The sequence below is a fragment of the Xyrauchen texanus genome, chromosome 21, assembly GCF_025860055.1.
Source record: "Xyrauchen texanus isolate HMW12.3.18 chromosome 21, RBS_HiC_50CHRs, whole genome shotgun sequence".
NCBI classification, from domain to species: Eukaryota; Metazoa; Chordata; class Actinopteri; order Cypriniformes; family Catostomidae; genus Xyrauchen; species Xyrauchen texanus.
In genome coordinates, this window is record NC_068296.1 from 8,434,004 (window position 1) to 8,458,871 (window position 24,868).

The 24,868-nt window shown below is 37.4% G+C and overlaps 1 protein-coding gene across 1 annotated transcript in view; it reads left to right on the plus strand.

Annotated features, from left to right (window-relative positions):
- Positions 1–24,868, plus strand: part of LOC127661807 (potassium/sodium hyperpolarization-activated cyclic nucleotide-gated channel 3-like) — a 116,233-nt gene that overhangs the window by 82,010 nt on the left and 9,355 nt on the right. The window contains exons 5-6 of the mRNA XM_052152703.1: positions 18,137–18,283; positions 18,727–18,967. Coding sequence (XP_052008663.1) covers positions 18,137–18,283; positions 18,727–18,967 — 388 coding nt within the window. The remainder of the gene's footprint in view (positions 1–18,136; positions 18,284–18,726; positions 18,968–24,868) is intronic.

Genomic DNA, 24,868 nt, shown 5'->3' on the forward strand with positions numbered 1-24,868 from the left:
TTAGACTTAAAATGTTTACCTGGCAGACGATAGAATTGGGGTGGAAAAAATCCCCTAGAGAACAGAATATCAAAGAGCCTGAGGGGTGGACCCTATTGACCATGGAACAGTATGCCATCACCTAGAGCACCCTAGCAAATACAATTTAACATGTTAACACTGAGAAATGTTATAGACTGCCTAGCATGGTGGCAGTGAGTTTTACATTACCAAAGAGCACTTACATTTTCTTCAGATGTAAAAATCTAGTTACAATATGTTTTTGTAGTTATACTATTGAAGTGTAGTCTTCAGTCCTACATTAGTTGTTCACCTTGGCTTACTTGTGGTCAGAATCCCTCATGCCAGCTGCATGGGCAGACCTCAGCCCCTTCCCTGATGCCCACCTCAACACAGGCAGAATGCCACATTGCACACCATCTGTTGAGGGATGGAAAATGTTAGCGCGTTGGAGATGGAGAAGATATATAGAGAGAAAATACATTTTTGAAATGTATACCATTTTAGTACTTATTTTATGCAAACTTATTCATACATCTATTCATTTGGCAGACACTTTTATCCAAAGCAACTTACAAAAGAGAAAAAACATAAGCGAATCATCTTAAGGAGACAGTGGTACGAAAAGTGCCATACTACAAAGTTTCACTAGCATCAGTATAGTATTCAAAGCAGATTAAAGTGCAACAAATATTTTTTTTGTGTTTTTTTTTTTTTTTGTTTTAGTGATTGGTAAGTGCTCATGAAAAAGATGTGTTTCATCATTAAAATGATAACAAACAAATGAAAAGGACAAATACACATGACAACAGAGGTGTGAGCTTGGAGAACAGGAGGGAGAAAGCTGTGAGAATTAGAAAAACCTTGTCCCTTCTTCAGGAAATTGTTTTGTCTTGTAAGGGTGAAGATGGGAGACACAGAGAGATAGAGTGACAGGGACAGGGAGAATGAGTTAGCAGAGAAGAGTAAAAGAGAGATAGTGAATAAAACACTGAAAATCTGCAACCTCTGAAGAGAAATTCAGGTTTAGACGAAAGCACATATCAGGAATAACCAAAACTGAGGATGATAAATGTGACATTTGAGGGCATACCATGCTGCAACTTGCAACTATATATATATATATATATATATATATATATATATATATATATATATATATATATATATATAGACCCAAATTAGAAAATTCTTGACATAATGTACAGTAACAGAGCTGAGAATAAATCTGAGAAGCAGGAGAGCTGTTTAAGAAAGACATTTACATTAGTGTTGTTACATGCTGACTGGAATAAAAAAACAGATAAGATGATTTTTAAATTCCTCAGGCACTGAATGAATATTGGAATTATGTTTTCATATGATGTACTGTAATCTAAACACTGCAGGGCAAACAGATCTGGGACGTCTTTAAAATCTCTTTCTGTCCTGTTTTTATAATACACATTCATAAGAGTCTGACCATGCATTGGATATTGAACATTTTGCTTGTGAAAACTAGCGTGCAGTTCATATATTTTACTGGAGTGGCAACACAGCATTTTTAAAACTTTTTGTGAGTTTGTGAGATTTCTGATATGTTAATAATGGTAATTGTAATGATATGCACTCCAAAAAATATTTTAGCCTATTTTCAAGATGTATCTATTTCAATTTAATAACAAATTTCCATCATATTGAACTGAATAGCCTTGAAGAAAATGTAATAAATAAAACTAGCATTTTTTAAGATTTGTACATTTTATTTAGTTAAAGATTAGGCAATTCAATTAGATGGAAATGTGTTATTTAATTGAAATGGATACATCTTGAAAATAGGCTAAAATATTTTTTTGAGTGTGGTAAAGTTTCTCAATGCTGCCAGGCTGCCTTTTTTACACTTACGCTCTTACTGTTTGAAAGATCAATAACTGTTTTTATTTTTTATTTTTATCTACTTTAGAAAATAATAATGCACATACAGTACTACAACTATGGACATTTGTGGCCCTGAGTTAAACACAAAGTAATAGACGATTTTATAATTTCACATTTCAAAATCTAAATGAAGGCCATGGCCTAGGACACAGCGTGAAACTTTGCAGCTAACGTTATAGACGAATCATGAAAAGGCATTATTTGGAGCTGACATTTGTTTATTATGCATTGAAAATTACATATACAATATTACTGATAAATTAAAATAATCAGCCTGATCTCATAAAAATTATGATAATGTGGCAACAGTTTTGCAAAATAATATTACTTGGCTCTTTACACATTTTGCAGCATTTCCGAGATAAAACTTCTACTGTATGCCACTAAAAGCAACTTAAATTTTCTCCCAAACAAATTTGTTTTTAAAGTTAATGCTGTATCTAATTTTAAATCAACAAAACCGACCTCCCTACCCTAAACCTGAAACCTAAACCTAAATGATAGTGTCATATAAAGAAACGTGTGATGAAAAATGCAATTGCTAATGCAAAAACCCTTCATTTTGCGGTGCTTCTATGACACTTTTCGAACTTTTCGAACAATGTCAACTCTATAAGTTAAGCTATGGATCACACTCGAACAAGCTTATAAATGTATCGTATTATGTAATACAAACATTAAAATGTCCTGCACTACAGTAAAAGTCTTTAAATGTCATAAGATAGCATTGTGTGTGGAAAAGGGTAAAAGTAAGTGTTTATGAACTGAAAACCTGCAATTTTTCTTGTGATTTTTGTGAAAGGAAATAAATGTCATTGCTGTTGTAGTGCCTCTAGTGTACATTGTATCTGGAAAATGTTGTGATGCATACAAAGACCCACGTAAAAATATAGGTATAGTAACTTGATTCTATGAGACCAGACTATAAAAAAGTAATTTATATCAGCTGATAACCAATAGGATGACAATATATGTCTCTCTTTCTCTCTCTGATGTAAGAAATAATTTATAAACTATATGAAACAAACAATAATTTACTAAAATTCAAAACTGTAATACATAATATTTTCAAGACTGTAATATCTGTAAAATGTAAATGTGGCAGAGCTTCTTTAGTGTATGCCCATGAAGGCCCAGAGAGAGGTCAAAACATATTTCATATTTAGACAAAATGCTTCCGCTGCAGTCAGAGTTCAATATCTCGCTCAAGGACACGTCATCTTGTAGAACAGAATGATTAGCATGGGAGATTGACCCTGCAGCCTTTCAGGAAGTAGTCCAGGTCTCAAAACACAAGGCCGCAGCTGCAGCTACCCCCCCACCCCAGAGCATTTGTTCCAATATGCAGTTAAACTAAGTGTAAGTATGTGTCCTCCTCAAGAACTCTGCTCCTGTTTAATTCGGTTATCTGTCACTGAAAATTTTCACAAGCACCAAACTCATTCGTCCTAATAAGTCTAGTGTCAGAAGACGCCAGAGCACTCTGTTTCATTATGTTGTCTCCCTCGCTGATATAACGTACGTCTCGTCTCGTTGGCTTGCCTGCTTTCTGAGGTACAGGACTGCCAAGTGGGTTAACCAGCCATTTGGTCCCCCAGTGGACACGGCTTCTAAGTTCCAGGTCAAATGGCCATTCTTTAATTCACCACCTATTCCATGGCAACGGAACTCACAATTCATTGTGTGCCAGCCCTCGCAAGCCAGGCGTCCTGTAGAGGTGACGTTGGCACAGTAAACACAGATTAATAAGAAGGAGAGAACAGCTAGTTGTTTGTTTGTTTGGCTGTTTATTGGGTTGACTAATGTGCACTCAGAACATTTCCCTAAGCACACCTGGCTGTAGTAACTTGTAGTGCAGTGATTCTTTGAGACAGTAGCCTGAAGGTTCCTTCACATCTGTGTGAAGAGACATGGTTGAAAAGACCAGATGTAACTTGACGGAAACAGTGTATGAACACAAAAAGCCATGTAAGGTTTCACATTTACATTTAAGCATTTGGCAGACACTTTTATCCAAAGTGACTTAAAGTGTATTTGAGCTTTAGATTTTATCACCGTGTTCCCTGGGAATCGTACACATGATCTTGCCGTTAATAGCGCCATGCTCTATCAATTAAGTTACAATTGAAAATAGAGGTAAAGGAATGTAAGCACAGCATTGTTCTAGCGGGAAGACTAGCAGCTGTACATCACCATTCCATTAGCTAATAACTCCTAGCCAATCACATGTAAGCCATTGCTTTATACGTCTGCTCACAATCTATCGCATTGCTGTTTCATTGTGCTAACACGGCAACCTCCACCACCCCACCACCACCAGTTGAGTCCCCTCCTGCATGGGGGTAGGCTACTCGCCCCTCCCTCATAGCAGGATATGACTTTCCAAGCACAACTTCTTCGGACCGCCAGACGGGGCTTACGCCAAAGAGACATTACTGTTTTATATTCATCAAATAAATGTCATCTTAAATTTCACTCAAGTCTGCGAGTCTTCCTGATAGAAGTACATTCCCTTAAATTAAAGAAATAGTTAATACAAAAATTTTAATTTAAGCTCATAATAGGAAACTCTCATGTTCGAAGAGAGTTAAAATTTTTAGGACAACTTAGACACTTAATGGGACGTCAATCCAAATATTAGAGGAGAAAGCACAATATAGAAATTTTGTTAAACAGAGATTTGTGTGATATAAAATCTTTGGCCACGTGAGTACCACCTGTAGCTGTGCTGTTAATTAAAGACTTTGAGTGGAACTGTGGGAAGAATTTTACAGCGGACATATTTTTTCCTCTCAGGATCAAGGGACATGTGCTGCACTGAAGTGTACGATTATGACATTCTCCAACATAATTTTTTCCTGGACAGTTACTTACATGCTCTTATCTATCTTCTGACAGAGAGAGAATGGCCAGCATACACGGGCTGAATCCCAAATGGAACACTATCTATACTGTATGGTTTGAGAGATTACAATGAATGCAAACAAAATCCTGGTACGTTAAAAATATTATCCCAAAAGTGCCTGGATGGCATACTATTTTTGGTGGATTTTTGATTTAATATTACCCACAACAATTTGTTCTACAAAAGAGTTGTTGTTTGTGATAGTTCTCATTTAACTATTTTAGTTATAGAAAAAAGGTGAGGATTGCGAGGCAGAAGTATTTAACTTGTTCCTGTGTTAAAATACTTGCTCTTATACCAGCTTAATATGCAGAGATAACTGTAAGCAAGCCATTTGTACTTTAAGTTTTTCAAAAACTGTAAACTATGTATTTTTGTGGAGCTATAAAAATTACTCTTTTTGTTTTGAGAATTTTGGTCCATATCAACACAGTAACATTGACTTAACCAATGGCGTTAGTTGAGGGCGGGACTACCTGTTTGTTCAAAAGCAGACAGGGGGCGTTTTCAGAAAACTGCTGTAAAAAACTTTTATTTTTGCAATTCTGTTCGGTGGTGCTAGTGGTGCAGAAATTACACGCTTCAGCTTTAAATGTATAAATCTAAAATTAAAATCAATATGAAACAGTGTTCGCAACCCTTGAGTATATCCATCGCTATTTTATTGCATGGTAACAAGTGGTCTCTACAGTACACCAATGAGCCAAGACATCATGACCACCTGCCTAATATTCTCTTGGTCCTCTGAGTGCAGTCAAAACAGCGTGACATGCCACATGGACTCTATAAGACCCCTGAAAGTGTCCTGTTGTATCTGGCACCAAGACATTAGCAGCAGATTCTTCAAGTCCTGTAAGTTGCAAGGTGGAGCCGCCATGGATCGGACTTGTTGGTCCTGCACATCCCACAGATGCTCAATCGAATTTAGATCTGGGGAATTTGGAGACTAGCGCAACACCTTGAACTCTTCATCATGTTCCTCAAATCATTCCTGAACAATGTGTGCAGTGTGGCAGGATGCATTATCATGCTGAATGAGGCCACTGCCATCAGGGAACACCATTGCCATGAAGGGGTGTAACGATGTTTATGTAGGTGGCACGTGTCAAATTGACATCCACATGAATGGCTGAACCCAGGGTTTCCCAGCAGAACATTGCCCAGAGCATTACACTCCCTCCACCGGCTTGTTGTCTTCCCACAGTGCATCCTGGTGCCATCACTTCCCCAGGTAAATGGTGAACACGTACATAGCCGTCCAATTGATGTAAAAGAAAACGGAACTCATCAGGCCAGGTGACCTTCTTCCACTGCTCCAAGGTCCAGTTCCTAAGCTCACGTGCCCATTGTTGATGCTTTCGATGGTGGACAGGGGTCATCATGGGCACTCTGACCGGTCTGCGGCTATGCAGTCCCATATGCAGCAGGGTGCGATGCACTGTGTGTTGTGACACATTTCTCCCGTAGCCATCATTAAAATTTTCTGCGCCTTGTCCTACATTAGACCTTCTGTCAGTTCGGACCAGACAGGATAGCCTTTGTTGCCCTCGTGCATCGATGAGCCTTGGGCGCCCAACACTCTGTCAACGGTTTGTGGTTTGTCCCTCCTCGGACCAATGTCAGTAGGTACTCACTTCTGCTGGGAGCACCCACAAGCCTTGCCATTTCAGAGATGCTCTGACCCAAGTCGCCTTATCAAAGTCGCTCAGGTCTGTACTCCTGCATTCAACACGTTGACTACGAGAACTGAGTTTTTGCTTACCATCTAATCTATCCAGACCTTGACATGTAGCCTTGTTAGGAAATGATCAACGTTATTCACTTCACCTGTGAGTGGTCATAATGTTTTGGATAATCAGTCTATATGAAAGGATGAATCAGGCTGGTAAATTTTGTCTCAATAATTTGTTACATTACACTAAAAAGTAGATATATTTGAAAACCTAACCCCACCGCATGCCTAAACTTAACCAATTCTCAACAATGGAAAAGATGTAACAAGCAGATAAAATTAACAATAATTTATTTTAAAAAATACCTATACAAGTATCCCAAATTGTGTTAAGTAATTAAATCATCAGAAATGACTTGATTACATTTACATTTATTCATTTGGCAGACGCTTTTATGCAAAACGACTTACAAAAAAGGAAAACATAAGCGAATCATCTTAAGGAGACATTTGTATGAAAAGTGCCATACTACAAAGTTTTACTAGCATACAAATAGCAAAAATAAATATTAAAAATATTGAATAGCATTCAAAACAGATGCATTATGAATAGCATTCATACAGTGCAACAATAATGTTTTTTTTTTTTTTTTAGTGACTGGTTAAGTGCTCTTGGAAAAGATGTGTTTTTAGCCGTTTTTTGAAGACAGAGAGTGAGTCAGTTTCACGGATGGAGTTTGGCAGGTTACAACATCATTTTTTAATTACGACATCAGTGTGACATTTTAAATTCTGACCAATGACAATGTTTTGGTAGTGCTGGCAAAAAGTTACCATGTTTAGAACCCATGACCAGCCCATATATATATTTGCCTTTACTGGGCAGAAACAACGTAGCTTGTAAAATCATGATAACATGACGAAGGTTCCAAAAACTGCTATTGGTTTCAATTAAATGGCTAAACCGACCAGTCAACCTTTAGTCTGGTCACCCTACCAGTGAAGTACATACTTTAAGGCATGTGAATTGGGATACAGCCATGAACAGCTACATGAAGTCACTGGGGAAGTGAAAAGCTTGATTAGATCAGACCTGAGTAGAGTGAAGCTCTACTCTATTCACACTTGCCCTGCACCCTTGCCAAGCTTGCATCACACCTCTCTAGCCCTCACCTGTTCTCACACCACTTTCATCTTCTGAAAGCCCACTGGTGTCCACCACATTCACTCACACCCTTCCTGCTCTGTCTGTCTGCTTGCCTCTTCAGTTTTTTAACATCTCTCCACAGATCTGCAATATGAATGTGTGAAGATGGGAAACCACTGGCCACTTTCCCTAGTGAATCACTGGGCTGTCTTTTTATTTCCACGTATGTGGCAAGACACATTTCACACAAAGGGAATTACATCCTCAGGAGGGTGCGCGGAGGCAGCACTCTAAACGCATCAAATAAGGAAGTGTTCGGAAATCTGGGGTAATCGCATTATAGCACGCTCATGACATGTTTCATAATTGCTAAAGTTAATGAGAATTAATTATATCACCTATAATCTAGTTGACTCAAACATGCTCATATGTGTGGAGGCGGCATTAACCACGAGATTTCTCGTTGGGGTTGTGCCCCGAAGCGAACCCTTTATACATAATCATCTCAGATCAAAGACTTCTCACCTTCAAATGGTTTGGGAGAGAAAGAGTGAGAGGCAGAGAATGGTAAAACCTTATATAATAGCAAAGCTACTTCAAAACTTTTGGGGAAGTTATTTTAAAATGTAACTTTCCAAGTTACAAGCCACACTTTGTAATTTAAAGTAATTAAAGGTACAGGCAAGCTACCATTTTGACAAATTAGTTAGCTACATTACAAGCTACTTTCAAAATATTGTAAACTATTTTAAAATTATTTAAAGTAATTACAAATTTCCCATTGAAACGGGAAGGTGGTGCAGATGTATGTGGATTTATTTGTATCAGTACACTACAGATACTGTATGTAATTTCTCTAAAAGGTATATATTCAGGTGTATGTAGAAGCTTGTGCTTTCTTGTCACACTTGACTAATGGTTGTTTCACGAAACCCCTTTAAAAGACTACCGCTTGTTCCAGAAAACAAAAATGATTGAAAAATTGCACTATGCTGTTCATATTTGTTCAGATTCAACACAAATAAACAGTCAAACAGTCCCTTGTGTTTTTCTAGCATGACCATTTTCATTGCTTTTCGTTTCGTTTGAGTGGAGCGAAAGATTTTTTTCTGTTTTTCCATCATTTACTTCTTCACTGGAATGAGGAGCCTTCACCTTTATTCATGTAGAAAACATGCACTCCCTTTCATGGCTGCTGTACACAACATGTTTTTTTGTTGTTGTTTTTTTCTTTGGTGTGTATGTGTTCATAAGCAGCGTGTTTTGACATGCCAGCCCCAAATGGCGTTAACAGGAAATGGTGCTGCTTTTCCTTGCAGCCCGTTCTCTCCAAATCTACTGTATACTTAACACTTGTCAGTTATGTACATCTCCTTGGGGACTGATAAATGAAAACCCTAAAGCTAATTATGTTAGACAAGGCTGATGTTCTGACAGCACATTTGAGGATCTACTCCAAGCTCTTTAAAAGTGATGTCTCTCTCTCGTTCACTTTGTGCTTTTTTCATCTCCAGCACTAGAAATCCCCTTTTCTCAACTTCCTGTAACAGCTGGTCTTCAGACCTATGCAGTTGCAGATATGACCAGCAGCTTTGAGAGTTTATTTTATTCCCCGTCAACCTGACAGAACTAATTTAATTTATTCTGTAGCCCACCTCGACTTTCCTCATCTGAAATAACTCTGAGCTCCCTTGGAATTACTATGAGAATCTTTGGCTCTTATTAAACTCTGCTGTTGTGGTAATGACGTCATTAAGAGTAGATCTATGGCAGATGCTGGATGTTTTATTGTAAGTGAGAATATCAAAATACTGTATTTTGCTGGTTTGGTTACTTGTCATTTTACAGACACAAATCTCTGACAGAAACCTTTGTGTATCTTATCTATGAACCACCAACATGCCTGTGGGTTTCAACTGAGTGTTAAAGGGGTCATATCATGGAAAACAGGATATTTCTTGCTCTTTTAGATATAAGTGTACTAGGTAGACATACTGTAATTTATTTACCATTTATTGAAACTAAGCTGCAAAAAGGGTTATTTGGAAAGCATTAGTTGTGATTGATTGACATCACATGAGCACATTAAAAAGATAGTTGACCCAAATTGAAAATTCTGTCCTCATGTTCTCACCTTCACGTTGTTCCAAACCTATAACTTTCTTTTTTGCGTGGAACAAAAAAATGTTAGACTGTCACCATTCACTTTCATTGCATCTTTTTTCCATGCCATGAAAGTGAATAATGACTGAGTCTGTCAAAACAGGGGATGAGTAAATTAGGACATCATTTTCATATTTTGATGAACTATTTCCAAAATTAGGGATGGTTCTGGATGGCTGACTAGTTGTCCAACAGCCAATTAGATGATTATATATTTGTATAGACTTAAAGGTACTGTAGCAAAAATAGTGTGTCTAGAGGTTGGAAAATGGTCAAGTAAATTACATTCAGACTAGTTTTGGTGCAAGATACCTTCACTAACATTATAAGTGGACTTCAAGAAAAAAGTAAAATGCTACAAAAACCTTTAGTGTGGGAACTACATTTATCCTCTTAGTTAAAGGGAATACAGCAGACAAACCATTCTGCATCAACTTACCTGGAACAGAATAATCTTTTGAAGAAAGAACGCTGTGCTTTCATGCGTCATGGACTCTATAAAGACTAGTCACAGACTGTCATGCAAATTCATCAATTCCCCTTGATTCCGTTCACACGGTAACCTACTGTAGCCATGGATACCGCTCAAGGCTGCTGGGAAAGCCTGTTTATGAAGAGTGGAAACAAACAGAATCAGAACCAAATCTTTTTTTATTCAAGTCAGGAAACAATTCATAACTTTTAAACATAATACACACTTTAGTAGTTTGTTGTGATGTCTCTGTGTTGCTGATTATAAGTATAATTCTCTATTCTTCTTTATAAAACAGGCTGTTCCAGTCCCTGGATTCTGATTGGTCAATACAACATTCCATTCCTGCAAAAAAATCACATTAATTAATCCCGTAGACAAATTTGTTTGCAACGATAACTTATAAACCTTTAAAAACAGACCTACTTTGATTTCAGAGGTGGTTCATCTATGGTATGTGCTTCCGTTGAAACTACATATCTGTATGATTTCAGCTTCATTGTTAGAAAAATCTTGTTTGATAATAGAATTCATGGTAAACAACTACATTACCCATGGTACAACAGAGAAAGATCCACCAATCAGAGAATTTTGGCCAACAAAACCTGCAAATTTTAAAGTCAGCAGGTTTTTAAAATGACATAGTTTCCTTAGTCCATAAGAGTGTGCAATGAATAGGCTACATATAAACAATAAATATGTAACATAATAAACTGTTAAATTATTGCAGAGAACATTCTTGGATGTTAAAAAAGTCAATTTTAAACTAAGGTACATAGAATACAAAATATATCAAATGTTTTAGTTTGTTTATATTCTCAAATGTTAAAGGGGTCATGAATTGAAAAAATCAAACTTACCATGATATCTTGACATATAAGAATTCACTGCAATATAAAAACTTTCAGAACCGAAAACATCTTCATTAGTCTAAAAAAAGGATTTATTGAAACCAAGGTGCCAAAACATCATATTGATGTTTTATATCAGCACAGGCCAGCCTCTGCATAAACAGATCAACCCTACTTTATCGTACTTTACCATACTTTAATAAAGAGTGGCTGGCATTTATTTTTAATGAAGTCATGGATTGTGTCGCTTCATTTTACCAATGATTCTTTCACAAACAAGACACAGTTCGAAGCAGGCTTTGCAGAGAGACTTAAATTAAAAGTTGATGCAGTGCCAACTACATTGTACCTGACAGTGATGTTGCAACAAACAAGTGTGAGTATCCATGTTAATTGTTGTGCTTCATATTTTACAGACATTTTGATGTGTACTGAGTATGTTATTTGATCCTATTGATTTTAGACACTTGTGTATTAGTTTTAATGCACAGGAAGCTCTAAGCAGCATATATTTTCTTGTTTGTTGGAATGATGGAACAGTTGCCACAGATGCACCTAAAGAGTATTGATATCAATATATTTAGACAATCTCTTTCCTTTTTAATGAAAACACGACTCATTGTAATGAACAACGTATGCGTTTGTCACTACACTGAGTATATGATGAAAGATGATTATATGATGAACGACCGGTGAATGTATACTGTATACGTTTACATGTTGCATGGTAAGATATAAATGTGATAGCACCATGTATTTACACTTTATTTGGTACTGTCATGCGTTACTCAGCATTTGTAAATAGAAATGTTTCACCGTTGGAAAATGCCCTTACTATGTAACAAAATACACACCGTTGGTTTAAACAACAATAAAAGTAATATCTGTTACACAAATGTACAAGTAAATTACAGAGATTACTTGCCACGCTGTCATAGACTGTAGTATCTGTGGTGTTTGTGGAGGGGCTTAATTCAGGATCAGACTCTGGCTCAAAAATGTATGGATTAATTCCTCCGGTTGTCATTTTTTAACGATGAGATGTCTTCGCTCTGCAGTATAATTTCTATAGTATCAACATCAACTCCATATGACAGAATTAAATCTAGCATATGATTGTGGCGATGAGTTGGTCCTGTCACATTTTGTCTGAATGCAAGAGAGTTGAGAATATCGATAAATGCTAATCCCAATGTGTAATTTTTATTATCTATGTGAAGTCACCAACAATTAAAACTCTGTCTACAGTAACTACTAGATATGATAGAAAATTTGCAAATTCACCAAGGAAATCAGAATATGGCCAGGTGATCTGTATACTGGAGTAAGGGCAAAAGACAACAGAGATTTTTTGTTTCTATCTGATGGTATCACATTAAGCATTCAGATGGGGCTTGTGTTTATAACAATAACCTAAGATCCTTCAGATGTGGCTCGTGTTTATAACAATAACCTGGGGGAGTAGATTCATTTAAACGAATATATTCATCCGGTTTAAGCTAGGTTTCAATCATACTGAGCACATCCAAAATATGATCTGTAATAATTTAATTTACAATTAGTGCAATTAATTTACAATTTTTTTGGTTGAAAGAAATGTAATGTTTAGTAGCCCTACCTTTATATGATATTGTGATACGTCTCTAGCTTTCTTTTAAAGGAGGAAGCGAGGGCCAGGTAAAATGTCCAATGTAAATACATTAATGCAAGCACAAAGACCTGCGTTTCAGCATAATGTTAAATGCGCACATGATAACTGCTGCATGCATCTCTTTCTCTCTCCCTCCGGTAGCCTGGAATGTCATTTTTATCCCTCTCCACTCTCACTGCAAATAAAAAACTAAGCTATTAAAGGTGATTTCCCACAGGTGTCAATCCTACCATTCTGTCTCTCCCAGCCTCGCTCTCTGCAAATGTCGCTCAGCCACACCCCCATCACCACAGATGTTTATCTTGAAAAAAAATTCTAAATGATTTAGTGAGGGGTTTGTGTTTGGTAGTTTGGGGAACAGACACAGTCTCTATATGATATCTAGGTGATTCTCCCATTCTCCACATGTGACCTAAAAGCCCATGTGATGTATTTCACTACTCTTTACCTCTCCCAGTCTGGGCAGGTGTGGTCTCCCCAGGGTCTTTTCCCCCTGAAAGAACAGAAACTGGGTAAGATCGCTTTCCCCGATGCATATGATAGCGTTAAGATAGCCCCAGCCGCTTTAACTCTATGCGAGAATGCTTGGCACGATGCCTTGTTCCCCCCTGTCGGGGGTAAAGAACCAGAAAGCTCTGACGATTTTATGGGGCGTGGGGGAAGGGTACGTGCAGTTTGACACAGCTGGTCGCTTTGACACGTAAATTACCTGCCCGCTCCTGTGTCAGCAGTACACGTTCACGGCTCAGTTTGTGGCGTGATTTAAATTGGACCCCTAGTGTCGCTTCTTCGACACAACGTCGAAGTGAGCGACAGACGGGGAACGTCTAGGTTACGGATGTAACCTCCGTTCCCTGATGGAGGGAACGAGACGTTCTGTCCTCCCGGCCACGTCGCTGAACCGAGCCACTGTTGCGGCCGAACCATTTTCGGCTCCTCAGTAAAATTCTGAATGAAACTGAATGAAAAGATGCATTTCCCCTCCTTTATACCCGTATGTCCGGGGGCGGGACATGCAATTTCTGTCTGCTAATTTCTCATTGGCCTTTTCTCATAGATCAGAGAAGAAAAAGGCGCTCAAGAGAGACCCCTAGTGTCGCTTCTTCGACACAACATCTCGTTCCCTCCATCAGGGAACGGAGGTTACATCCGTAACCTAGACGTTTTTTATTCAATGACATAATTTGCAATGCTTTGTGGGCTTGTAATGTGTGCCCTCATGAAAGATGGTAAGACTTCCTTGTACCTTTGTCTTTTTGTCCGATTTTCAAATAATGTTTTGCCTCAAAACAAAGTTCCAGATGTTGTGATTCACCTTGGAGTTGGTTGTTTTGGTTCATGGCTCACAAATCTTTTATGGAGGATTTAATGAAGTCTATAGAAGAAATTAATGGGGTAAATACTTCTGGAACCAAACAGCTGAAAGAGTGGGCGGGCACTGTTGCGCTCTAACCTGTAACAGTTATGACATCAAACACATGTTCGGCTACGCTACTGTGTATATCACTGCGCAGCACTCATAGAAACCAAAATATTAGTCTTACGTTGCATGCCAGGAACTAAATATTCTAGTGGAAGGATGCCACTTACTTAAATAGCTTAATATAATAATGCGAAAGTATAATTGAGCAAGATGTTTTCTTTTGGATTGGCATCAATAGGGGAGTAGTTCTGTGAAGAGATGTTATGGAGTTTGGTCAGTTTGTGTGTGTGTGTGTGTTTCTGATCTGCTTAAAATATAAATGGGCAGTATTTTTGCTCTTGAATACGAGTGCAAATGTTCACGGCCATGATTAGCCCAGGATTTGGCTAAAACCCCTCACACATAGAGCGGGAGGCAGAAGGCAAAATAAATGTTTAGAAATTAGAATTAAACGACTGACATCTCTTTTGGTACATAAATTATTCATGTTTATTTGGAAAGGAAATTTGCATGTAGTGTTAGAGAATGAGGGAAAGAGGCATTGGTCGTAAGGAGAGGGGAATGGCTAGTGTGTGTGTGTGTTCATAGTCTGTCTCTCAGAGAAGGTGAATTGATTTGTGAATTTACTGACAGATGATGTCTGCTTTCCTGAAGAAGAACAACATTTACCTATTTGCAGGCACAATTTATTTTTGTCTACAAAACATTTTACCTTTTGATCATGATAAACAAATTCAGTCAAGTGTGCTTAAAAGATTGAATGGTAGTGTAAGTAATATGGGGGCTGGTGCTATGTACCTTCTTAAAACAGTAATTCACTTCCTGGTTCCTTGAAGGACATGACAGGCAGTGAAATCAGTGCATATCGTATCAGGACCCAATCAGCAGATGTTCTGTTTCGTACCGTTAGGATGATACAGAAATAGATTTGGTGACACATCAGTTCAGAGAGAGTTTGGATAAAGATTCTAGCTACAAATAAAGGTTCCAAAAGAACCAAAGGGGTATGTAGCCTGATGTCATTGGAGAACCTTAACCTTAAATTGGATTCTTGGTTTTTTTTAGTTGTATTGGTGCTTTAAAGTCAACCCAATCCAATTTACAATTTTCTTCTGTAATGTGATATATTTTCAAGTAAAACTGAATATTCAATGAGGGAAAAGTGGAAGGTGGGATTGATTTAATCCATCTCTGCCTTCCACAACACTAGAGATATAAAAAGTCATTACATTTTGATAAAAGATTACAAAGACTACAAACTTTAAATTTGTTGGAATAACATGCACCGAAGACTCATTCACAATATGACCAGGAATGTTTATTAAGATTTTAAATGGCATCCGATTTGATTTCAAGTTGACTTAGAAATACCTAATATTAACATTTAATCTTGATTTTGCCATGAAAATAGCCTTGGCATTGTGTTTAAAACAAGCAAGCAAACAAACATGTTGATTTTGAAGAGCACTGAAAATAAAATGCTGATCTCAAGAACCTGTAATGAAACATCAAGAAATAATCTCCAAATAATCATATAACAATTCAAGAATAAGAGGATGGTTCTACCAATAATTATTCAAAGACCTTTATTTTCAAAACTAGAATAGACTCTTCACAACCTCTAATTAGAATGTACTAGAATATAGAGAGCACTGAAGCATTTACACAAAGCAGTGTACCCTTCAGCCTTCTGGTCAGCTTCTGTGTGTGTGTGTGCACAGAATACAATTAGCATACAAGGCCTGATTAAAAATCAACACACTTCGAGAGATGAGCGTGTGTATTTAGTTTAGAGGTGAGCCGTGACAGTAGATGGAACAGCTTCATTGACATGCGCACATGAACATGGGAGGTTGGTCTGTTTTTCATTCAGGACGAGAAAGCTAGACTCTTCATTCAGGAGGAGGAAACGTATGAAGGGTGGGGAATTTCACGAGACGCAAAGCATCAGTGACTTTGTACTGGAAGATAAAATTGTAATTTTCTCATCCTAATGTCATTCCAAACACAAAAGGAGAATTTCTGAACAATCTTTGCGCAGCTCTTTTGACTACTATGACTTTAAAGTGACTAAAACTGCACCATAAAAGCTCCCTGAAAGTAGTCCATAGAACGTGTGCGCTATTTTCCATACAATAGCTTTGTGTGAGAAAGACGAAGAACAAGATATGAATAGAGATGGTGAGAGACTGTGATTTGATTAGCTTATTCCTGTCTCTTTCTTCTCTTCTAACGGTCGTGTGCGTCAGCACTAACGGACACACGCTGAGTGACCTGCATATGAAGGTAAAAAGTAGCAAAAATCAGCACTCAGAGACAAAATTTGAGAGGTTGATAGTGCAGACTTCTGGTTGTACAGCGAAACTGAATTAAAGCACAATAGTAAATATGTAAAACAAGTTTGTGTCTGTCATTATATTTATGTGAATTTCATTTTACACATTTGTGACTATTTGCCTGCAACTTTGAATTCAGAATCTAGCTGTTTGATTAATGTCTGTGAGTGCAGATTCTATAACATTCATCTCCAGATTTTTATCTTACACGTTTTCAGATCGGCAGTGAGTGTAAATTTCAACTTAAAAGTACAAATATTTACTGTACAGGTTCTCGAATTGAAATCTGTCCCATTTTATATGAGTTGTCTTTAACTACTATGTACTTTGTATTCCCCACAGGGCAATTAACATAGGGCTACAGCAGTGCTTCACACAACAACACAATTACTAGACAAGTTTGCAGCATACCAGATCACACATTGAGAATAGAAAAATAAAATAACAAGATAAAAAACAAAAATAATGATAAGATACTTTGATATCACCCATTACATTGTCAAATAGCCACAGGTACAAAGGTAAATTGATATAAATTTGTAAGGCACCTTACACCACATAGAAGCCTCCCAAGGGGCAAAAGCTCGAGCTGAGAGTGCTTCAACATGCTTCATCACTCGAGAGGCAGCATGAACCAAGCCCGTTCGTGGACGCGCATCGGAAAGTGACTTAAATAATTATCTGTTTCTCACTCAAAGCGATCGTTTCACTTTAGAAGACATTCATTTAACCACTTGAGTCATATGGATTATTTTTACTATAACTCTTTTAGCTTTAAAGAGTAAACACCATACACTTGAATTTTATGGACCTACAGAGCTGAGATATTCTTCTAAAAATCTTAAATTGTGTTCTGCAGAAGAAAGAAAGTCATGCTCATCTGGGATGGCATGAGCGTGAGTAAATGAAGAGAGAAGGTCAGTGAAGAACTCTGCACTTTTGCTCTCTTTTTCACAAACCTTTGATCTTCTGCACTGTTCTGTGTGGCGGGGTGAGCAAGAGACACACAGTGGGTGTGGCGTCAAGCCTCATGGAGGCATTTATTGAAAGTAAAATGTCCATAAAGGGGAATGATAAAGTGTCCAGATGGGAATAGTGGCCATAACAAAAGGGGAATTTGGCAACCTTGCGGTGAGACGGGGCTCCGTGAAGGGGCGGGTAGTGTCCCAGGCGTGAGCTGAGTCAGTCAGCCACACATGCTCCCCTGTCCTTGGCGGCCTGTCTTGGGGGGGTATATATATATATATATATATACATTGTTTGAACTCTAAACTCTAATTGGCTTGTACTTTTCTAATTCAATTTAAATTTTGTATTGCAGCACTTTTTATGTTACTGTCTCCTTAAGATGAATCGCTTATGTTATATCCTTGCTCATTTTGAAATTCGCTTTGCATAAAAGTGTCTGCTAAATGAATAAATGTAACTGTACAGTACAAATGAATGTCAGCATATTTGAAAGACATATCCCCTTACAAATATCAAGATAATTGTAGAAAGGTGCCATGTAATTGTCATGCTCTTTTTAAATACGGACTGCTATCTCTGAAATTCACAATAAAAAAGTGACATTATTTTCTCTGTTTATCTCTCTCTCAGTACAAGCAGGTGGAGCAGTACATGTCCTTCCATAAACTGCCAGCGGACATGAGACAGCGGATCCATGATTACTACGAGCATAGGTACCAGGGGAAGATGTTTGATGAAGAAAGCATTCTGGGTGAACTGAATGAACCGCTGAGAGAGGTGAGAGAGCACACAGATGCAAGCTGGGTCAAAATACTCTCACCCACAAAAAAAACACACATTATTTAATCAGTTTAATTTCTTTGTTTGTCTAAACGGAAAACAATTAACTATCAACTTGGTATCTGTCAGATATTGAAGAATGACATGAAAGATTATAAATGGATGCCACTCAGTGAGTAAACTCGCAATGGTATAAAGATACTATTTATTGACATAGGCAGTTTACAGTGTGTACTGTACAGTTTGCAGTTAGCAGTATGTTAAACATCCCAAATGTTGCCAGTGATCTGAAAATTTCCACCAGACATAATTGTTGTTTCCATCCACTGGATAGTTGGAGTGTTTAGTAATATGCTGCTCTGATTAATCATGTCAACAGGTACTGCAATGTCATATTTGCCTGTTATCCTTATGCTTCCTGTATTGTTTGCATTTCACAGGAGATAATAAATTTTAACTGTCGAAAGTTGGTGGCATCTATGCCGCTGTTTGCCAACGCAGATCCTAATTTTGTGACATCGATGCTCACAAAGCTTCACTTTGAGGTCTTCCAACCTGGAGATTACATCATACGAGAAGGAACCATTGGAAAAAAGATGTACTTCATCCAGCATGGTGTCGTGAGCGTGCTCACTAAAGGAAACAAGGAGACCAAACTGTCGGATGGATCGTACTTCGGAGGTACAAAAGAAGTTGCAAACATCACAATGCAAAAGGGGATCATTCACACAAACACATAGCTGAGCAATTTCTCCAGCTTTATTATTCATAATGATTATAATTATAATAATTATTAGCCAAAACAGAAACCTTTTGCTCAGTTTCATCTAAACTTGTGGGACAGTCACAGAATCGTGGAATCGTAGCTGTTAAGTGCCCTGTTTCTGGGACATTAAAACAGACAAATAGCAGGGACTGTCGGGGTAGTTTCCAGTTTAATGGATGTTTAATTGTTTTGGTCATTACACAGCTGTTAAAAATGTTTATCCTTTATATCCTTTTTTTTCTAACAATTCAAAACAAAGAGATTCACAGATAAATGAAATAACAGCTCAGTTCTGTCATTTGAAACGTTCCCTGCACTGCTTTATGATTGATGAAGAAAGGTTTGTTTCATGTTGTGAAACAAACATGCATTTTTATATTTTATGAATAAATAAAGATGCCACATTCTTAAATCCCAGCTGCACTGATGGTTATGACAGAGTTGACTTTATCTCATTTTCACTTTGTCAAAGAAATGCTTCAAAGAATTGTAAGACCTGCAGGGTCACGGGAGAGGGGTGGTGTTGAATTCGAGTTCAAACTGAGTGTGAAAACTGCTTTAAAAATCAGAACATATGTGTGTTTGTGTATGTTGTACTTAAACATTTGGAACCTTGGGAGAAACCAGGATCAGCTGGGGGAGCCAGTTCCCCTCTTGCAATACAGCATGAATATTATGCCAATGTCAGTTACCTATGTGTAGTACAAGTCTTGTTGTATGTGAGTAAACTGAGTAGATGTTGGTGGGCAATGTTTAAAATCAAACAATTTTGTAATAACTTTAAGATTAACAATTTAAGTCTTTAATGTCCATCCCAAATTGACTGCAGAAATGCAAATAGTTGAAGTGTTCTTTTTATTTGACTGATGAAGCCTTAAGCTGGCGTTCATTTTCTATGTAATTTTCTATTTAATTCTGTGTTTTATTTTTTACTAATGAGTAAGTGCCACTGAGGCATTTAGCCGCATGTGACCCATCTGTCCGTCGTTAATTACAACTAGTGAAAACTGTAAGAGCCCTCTGACCTCTTCCCTGTGGGAGCTCTGTGGAAATAATGGAAATAATGGCATGCAATCTATCTGCAACAATACCAATGTAATCTGTAATTCACATACAAGGTCTTTACCGACTGCGGCTCTCTGTCTTGGAGCTGTTCCTTTAACCAGTGCATGCTGGGAGATCTGGAAGAGGAATAGAAACCTGTAGAGATTAGTTTCTAAACTGAGTAACCACTCATAAAAATGTATTTATGTAACGCCTCTTCAGGGTAATATGAGATTTTACTGCCTTGGTGTTGGTTACTCTCCCTCACTTTATTGCTCTTTCCAAACCCTGCTGAGCTACCTTGCTACCTACTGCCTACATCGGCATCTGTTTTCACACTGACAGCAATTACATCGCTGAAGGTTAGCAAGTGTCTGTGTTGTTGGTTACTAGCAGGCGCTCCTAGGCAATGCATCTTGTCACTGCTCATTTGCATAAAGTTAAACTCTTCTCAACTTTGTTCGGCAATGGTCGCTGTTGCTCATGTCGCCTAACATCGCCAAATCTCATTGGAAAAGAATGACATAAGTGTACTGTCGCTGCAAAGAATTGTCAGTGTAAACAACTGCTTAGTCAAGCTAACAACACGATACTTTAATAAGCATGAAATTACACAGCACTCACAAATATTGGACAAAATATTTCATTTTTAATTGAATTGAAAAAAATTTTGTTGATACTAAGTACTGAATTAAATATTTGAAATCAAAATTTTTATCATCTCGTCCAATATCTTGGATGGATTTATTTTATATATACCTCCATACAAATTAACCAATAAATAAAATACAAATGAACATATTCGACAAAATAATACATTTTTAATTACATTAAACTTTTTTGTTGTTGATACTTTTCAGTACTGAATAAATTATATTTGTAATCGACTTTTTTAAAAACTCGTCTGCTGTCTTGGAATCTTTTTTTGGTAACTACATGATACATTAATAAGAATGAAAATACACAGCACACACAAATATTGCCAATTGTTTGAAACAGTCTTCATGTCAGGACAGCATCTATGATGCCTTAAAGATTATATCTAGGTGCAATGAAAAAATTGGAAATATCTGGAGATTAAAAAAAAAAAAAAGACTTCCAGGCCTTTAGTAGTCATGAAAATTGGGGGCCTGTGTAGCTCAGCGAGTAATGACGCTGACTCGAATCCAGGGTGTGCTGAGTGACTCCAGCCAGGTCTCCTAAGCAACCAAATTGGGCTGGTTGCTAAGGAGGGTAGAATCTCATTGGATAACCTCCTCGTGGCCGTGATTAGTGGTTCTTGCTCTCAATGGGGCATGTGGTAAGTTGTGCATGGATCTTGGAGAGTAGCATGAGCCTCAACATGCGGAGTCTCTGCGGTGTCATGCACAACGAGCCACGTGATTAGATGCGTGGACTGGACGGTCTCAGAAGCGGAGGAAGCTGAGACTTGTCCTCCGCCACCCAGATTGAGGTGAGTAACCGTGCCACTACGAGGACCTACTAAGTAGTGGGAATTGGGCATTCCAAATTGGCAGAAAAACGGGATAAAAAATCTTAAAAGGTTATGGAAATTTCTATAGGAAATATACATTTGTAAGCTCTAAAATATTTAGGCTAAAATTAAATGAAATATTGGTTAGAAATTGCAATCTCTATAAAATAATTTTTTATTAATAATTTCCTATAGCAAATGATTGGAAAAGTAATTGAAATGTATTGAACAAAAGGTCTGGGAACCCTGTATGTAGCTCATTAGGTTTTGGAACAGATTGTCTTATAAATAAGGAAGTAAGGAAAATTGAGTAAACACTCTGATAATCGCAGATGCGTGGGCTCATGTTTAAGTGGAACAGATGAAAACGCATGAATGGACATCAATGATTTAAATGTAGCAGCTGATGTTAATTATAAACACGCTGTATCATGTGTCCCACTCTGTGGTGTGATTGCATGATTGAGCTTTATATTTTAAGGGGAGAATGAGAGTTAAAGAAAATGATTGATAAACAAAATGTGAGTGGTGTTTGTGCAGTGTGCTCTGGGCTGCAAAAGCAGAGGAGATCTGACAAAGCACAAAGATCTACAAACCTTTAAACAGCCTAAATATAACCCTACAATAGCATGAGCCAAGCACAGACACAGCACAAAATCTACAAAGCATCAAATAACCTGTTTAACCTTAAAATACCATCAGCTCAATCACTAGTTAAGTAAACTGTTAAATATACTTATTAAACAGATATAACGTGGCATCAGTCCATCCTGAAAGAAGTCCAAATACAGAAAGCATCTCTTCACAAGCTGTCTAAACCAAAGCATCCAAGGAAAAAAACCATCATCACAAGTAAAATCCTCAAATTGCCCTCAAAATAAACTCATATTTTTCTGTATATGAAGCTTTATGATGTTTCTTCTGCTTGAGGCGATGTAGACGGGATTTTGTTTAACATAATAAAACTCCTAATGTATTATGTTAAACAATCCCAATATTCCATCAGATTATTCCTCAGAGTGTTTTTGTGTTTTATTTTGATGGGATGTTGCACGCATCATAATAATGAAAACTAAACCGAGGTCACTGTGGGGAACAAATCTGGTGTCACCACCTAGTCATTGTTGTTACAATGTATCAGTCTCCACAAGAAGTTAAGCAAAATTGGATTCCCATAGGATAATTTTATTGCTCAGAGGTTGCTCTTTTATAGCTCTGGAGAGTTAATAATTGTTAACTAGGGATGCACCGATACCATTTTTTCTCTTCCGATACCGGAAATCTCATTATCGACTGGAACCGATTCTGATACATCCAATGCGTAATCAGTTTAGAATATCTTTACATTATTGTATGGAACTAATTGGGTGTACTCTTTAATATGTAAAGAAAAACAAATCTCTAACTACACATTATTTCAATATAAATGAAATAAACATCTTAATATAAATGAAATATTAAGAAACGCTTTATTGTTAACTACTATACTGGTTAATGTAGCAGCAAAATTAACAGTAATTCCAGTATAAGTCTTCAGTAGAAAATAAATCAGTGTTTTATTTTCGCCATTTTTTTTTTTTAAATGTTTCAACTTACATCTATAAAGCTAAGGACTATAAAGGATTCAAGATCTCTTTTTTGTTCAATTTATTTTTAAGACATCAGTCAGCTGAAAAAGTGGGCGGGCACTGTTGAGCTCTGTTGAACTCAAAATCTACCTGTAAATGAGTAAGTGACTCATAGTTCCGATTAAGTTCAAATTTTTTAACAATTTGAGTGGAATTGCTCTTGCTTTCTCATGAAGTCAGTCTTTTCTTTGCTGCTCTCCGGCCCTAGAAATTAGGATTTGGATGAATGCATGCATTCTCTCTGGCTATGATTACCCAGGACATATGCTGTAGATATGCCCACTTCCTATCCCAGTGCATGGGCACACAGAGGGCACAACCCATGGCACAATCATGGGAGAAGCCCGCTGTGTCAGTCCAAGACCCCAAACAGGCACAATCTAAGCCACTACAGCCAGACATAGACATATTTGAAGGCAGTGAGTGGACACACCCTATCACAGGTGTCCAAAGGTCTTGGTTTTACTGGAGGGCACCATGGGGCAGTATTTCCAAGACTCTACAGTCCTGTACCCTCTTAAACAGGGCTTAAAATTTGTGATTTCGCCATGACATATGAGGTCTGCTAGTCCGCTAAGCTCTTAAAGTGGCATTAAGTGCTTCAGTTGTGGATTACAGAACAATTTTAATCCAAAAAATGTTGGTTGTGGGAGCTGCCTTTTTTTCTCGATAGAAAGTTATTGTATTCCATCTGTGTGAATAGAGCAAGGACAAATCCAAATATAGCTGCAAGCAGCGATGACACCCCAAGCTTAACATTTTTTGGTCCATTTCCTCCTGGTGGCTTTTGGAAAACAATGCAAGGTGGACACATATGCAAATGCATTTGGCATTTGACATTATTCTAAACAATTTTGAAGCAATTTGGATATATATATATATATATATATATATATATATATATATATATATATATATATATATATATAAGCGGACTAGGGCTGAAACGATTAGTAGACTTTATTGACAACGTCGACAATCAAAAATTGTCACCAGAAATATTCGTTGTCTAATAGCCGTTTGATCTCATTAAATGTAATCACGTTAAACTCAGGTGGTGGCGCTATGACTTTTGCCCAGCCCTAATGGCCGACGACTCTGATGTATGTGCAAAATTTTATGAAAGTGCCTAATAAATATATACCAAATACTGTATATTAAGAAAGGAATAATAAAAATTAATGTGTTGCCATGGCAACAGTATTTAAGATATCAAATATTCCTTTATAATTTTACATCAGCAATGTCTTGACATGATTCAAGAGAATTTTGAATAGATTCATGTAAACACAAGAGGGCTATTTCAAAGTCTGTTAAAAGTGCCATACTTTCTGCTGCCAGTTGCTGGCGCTATGACCGTGACCCATAATAGCTGCATCAATGTGATCAGCCTTCATTACAAAAAATACAGCTGAATTTTCATCAAAATATAAGGTACTTCCTTTTTTCCATTTTTCACCATAAATGTATTGGAAATGTATTGCTACAAATATCAAAAATGTTGCAGCTTCAATATCTTGGCATAATATTGCCTAAATATGGTGAAAATCCCATGAATTCCCTAGGAGGAGTATTAAAAGTTCAGGGCCTGCAATTTTCAAAAAATGCACTTCAATCCAAAATGGCAGACTTCCTGTTGGGCGGAGCTAATGACTGTAATTTTGAATGTT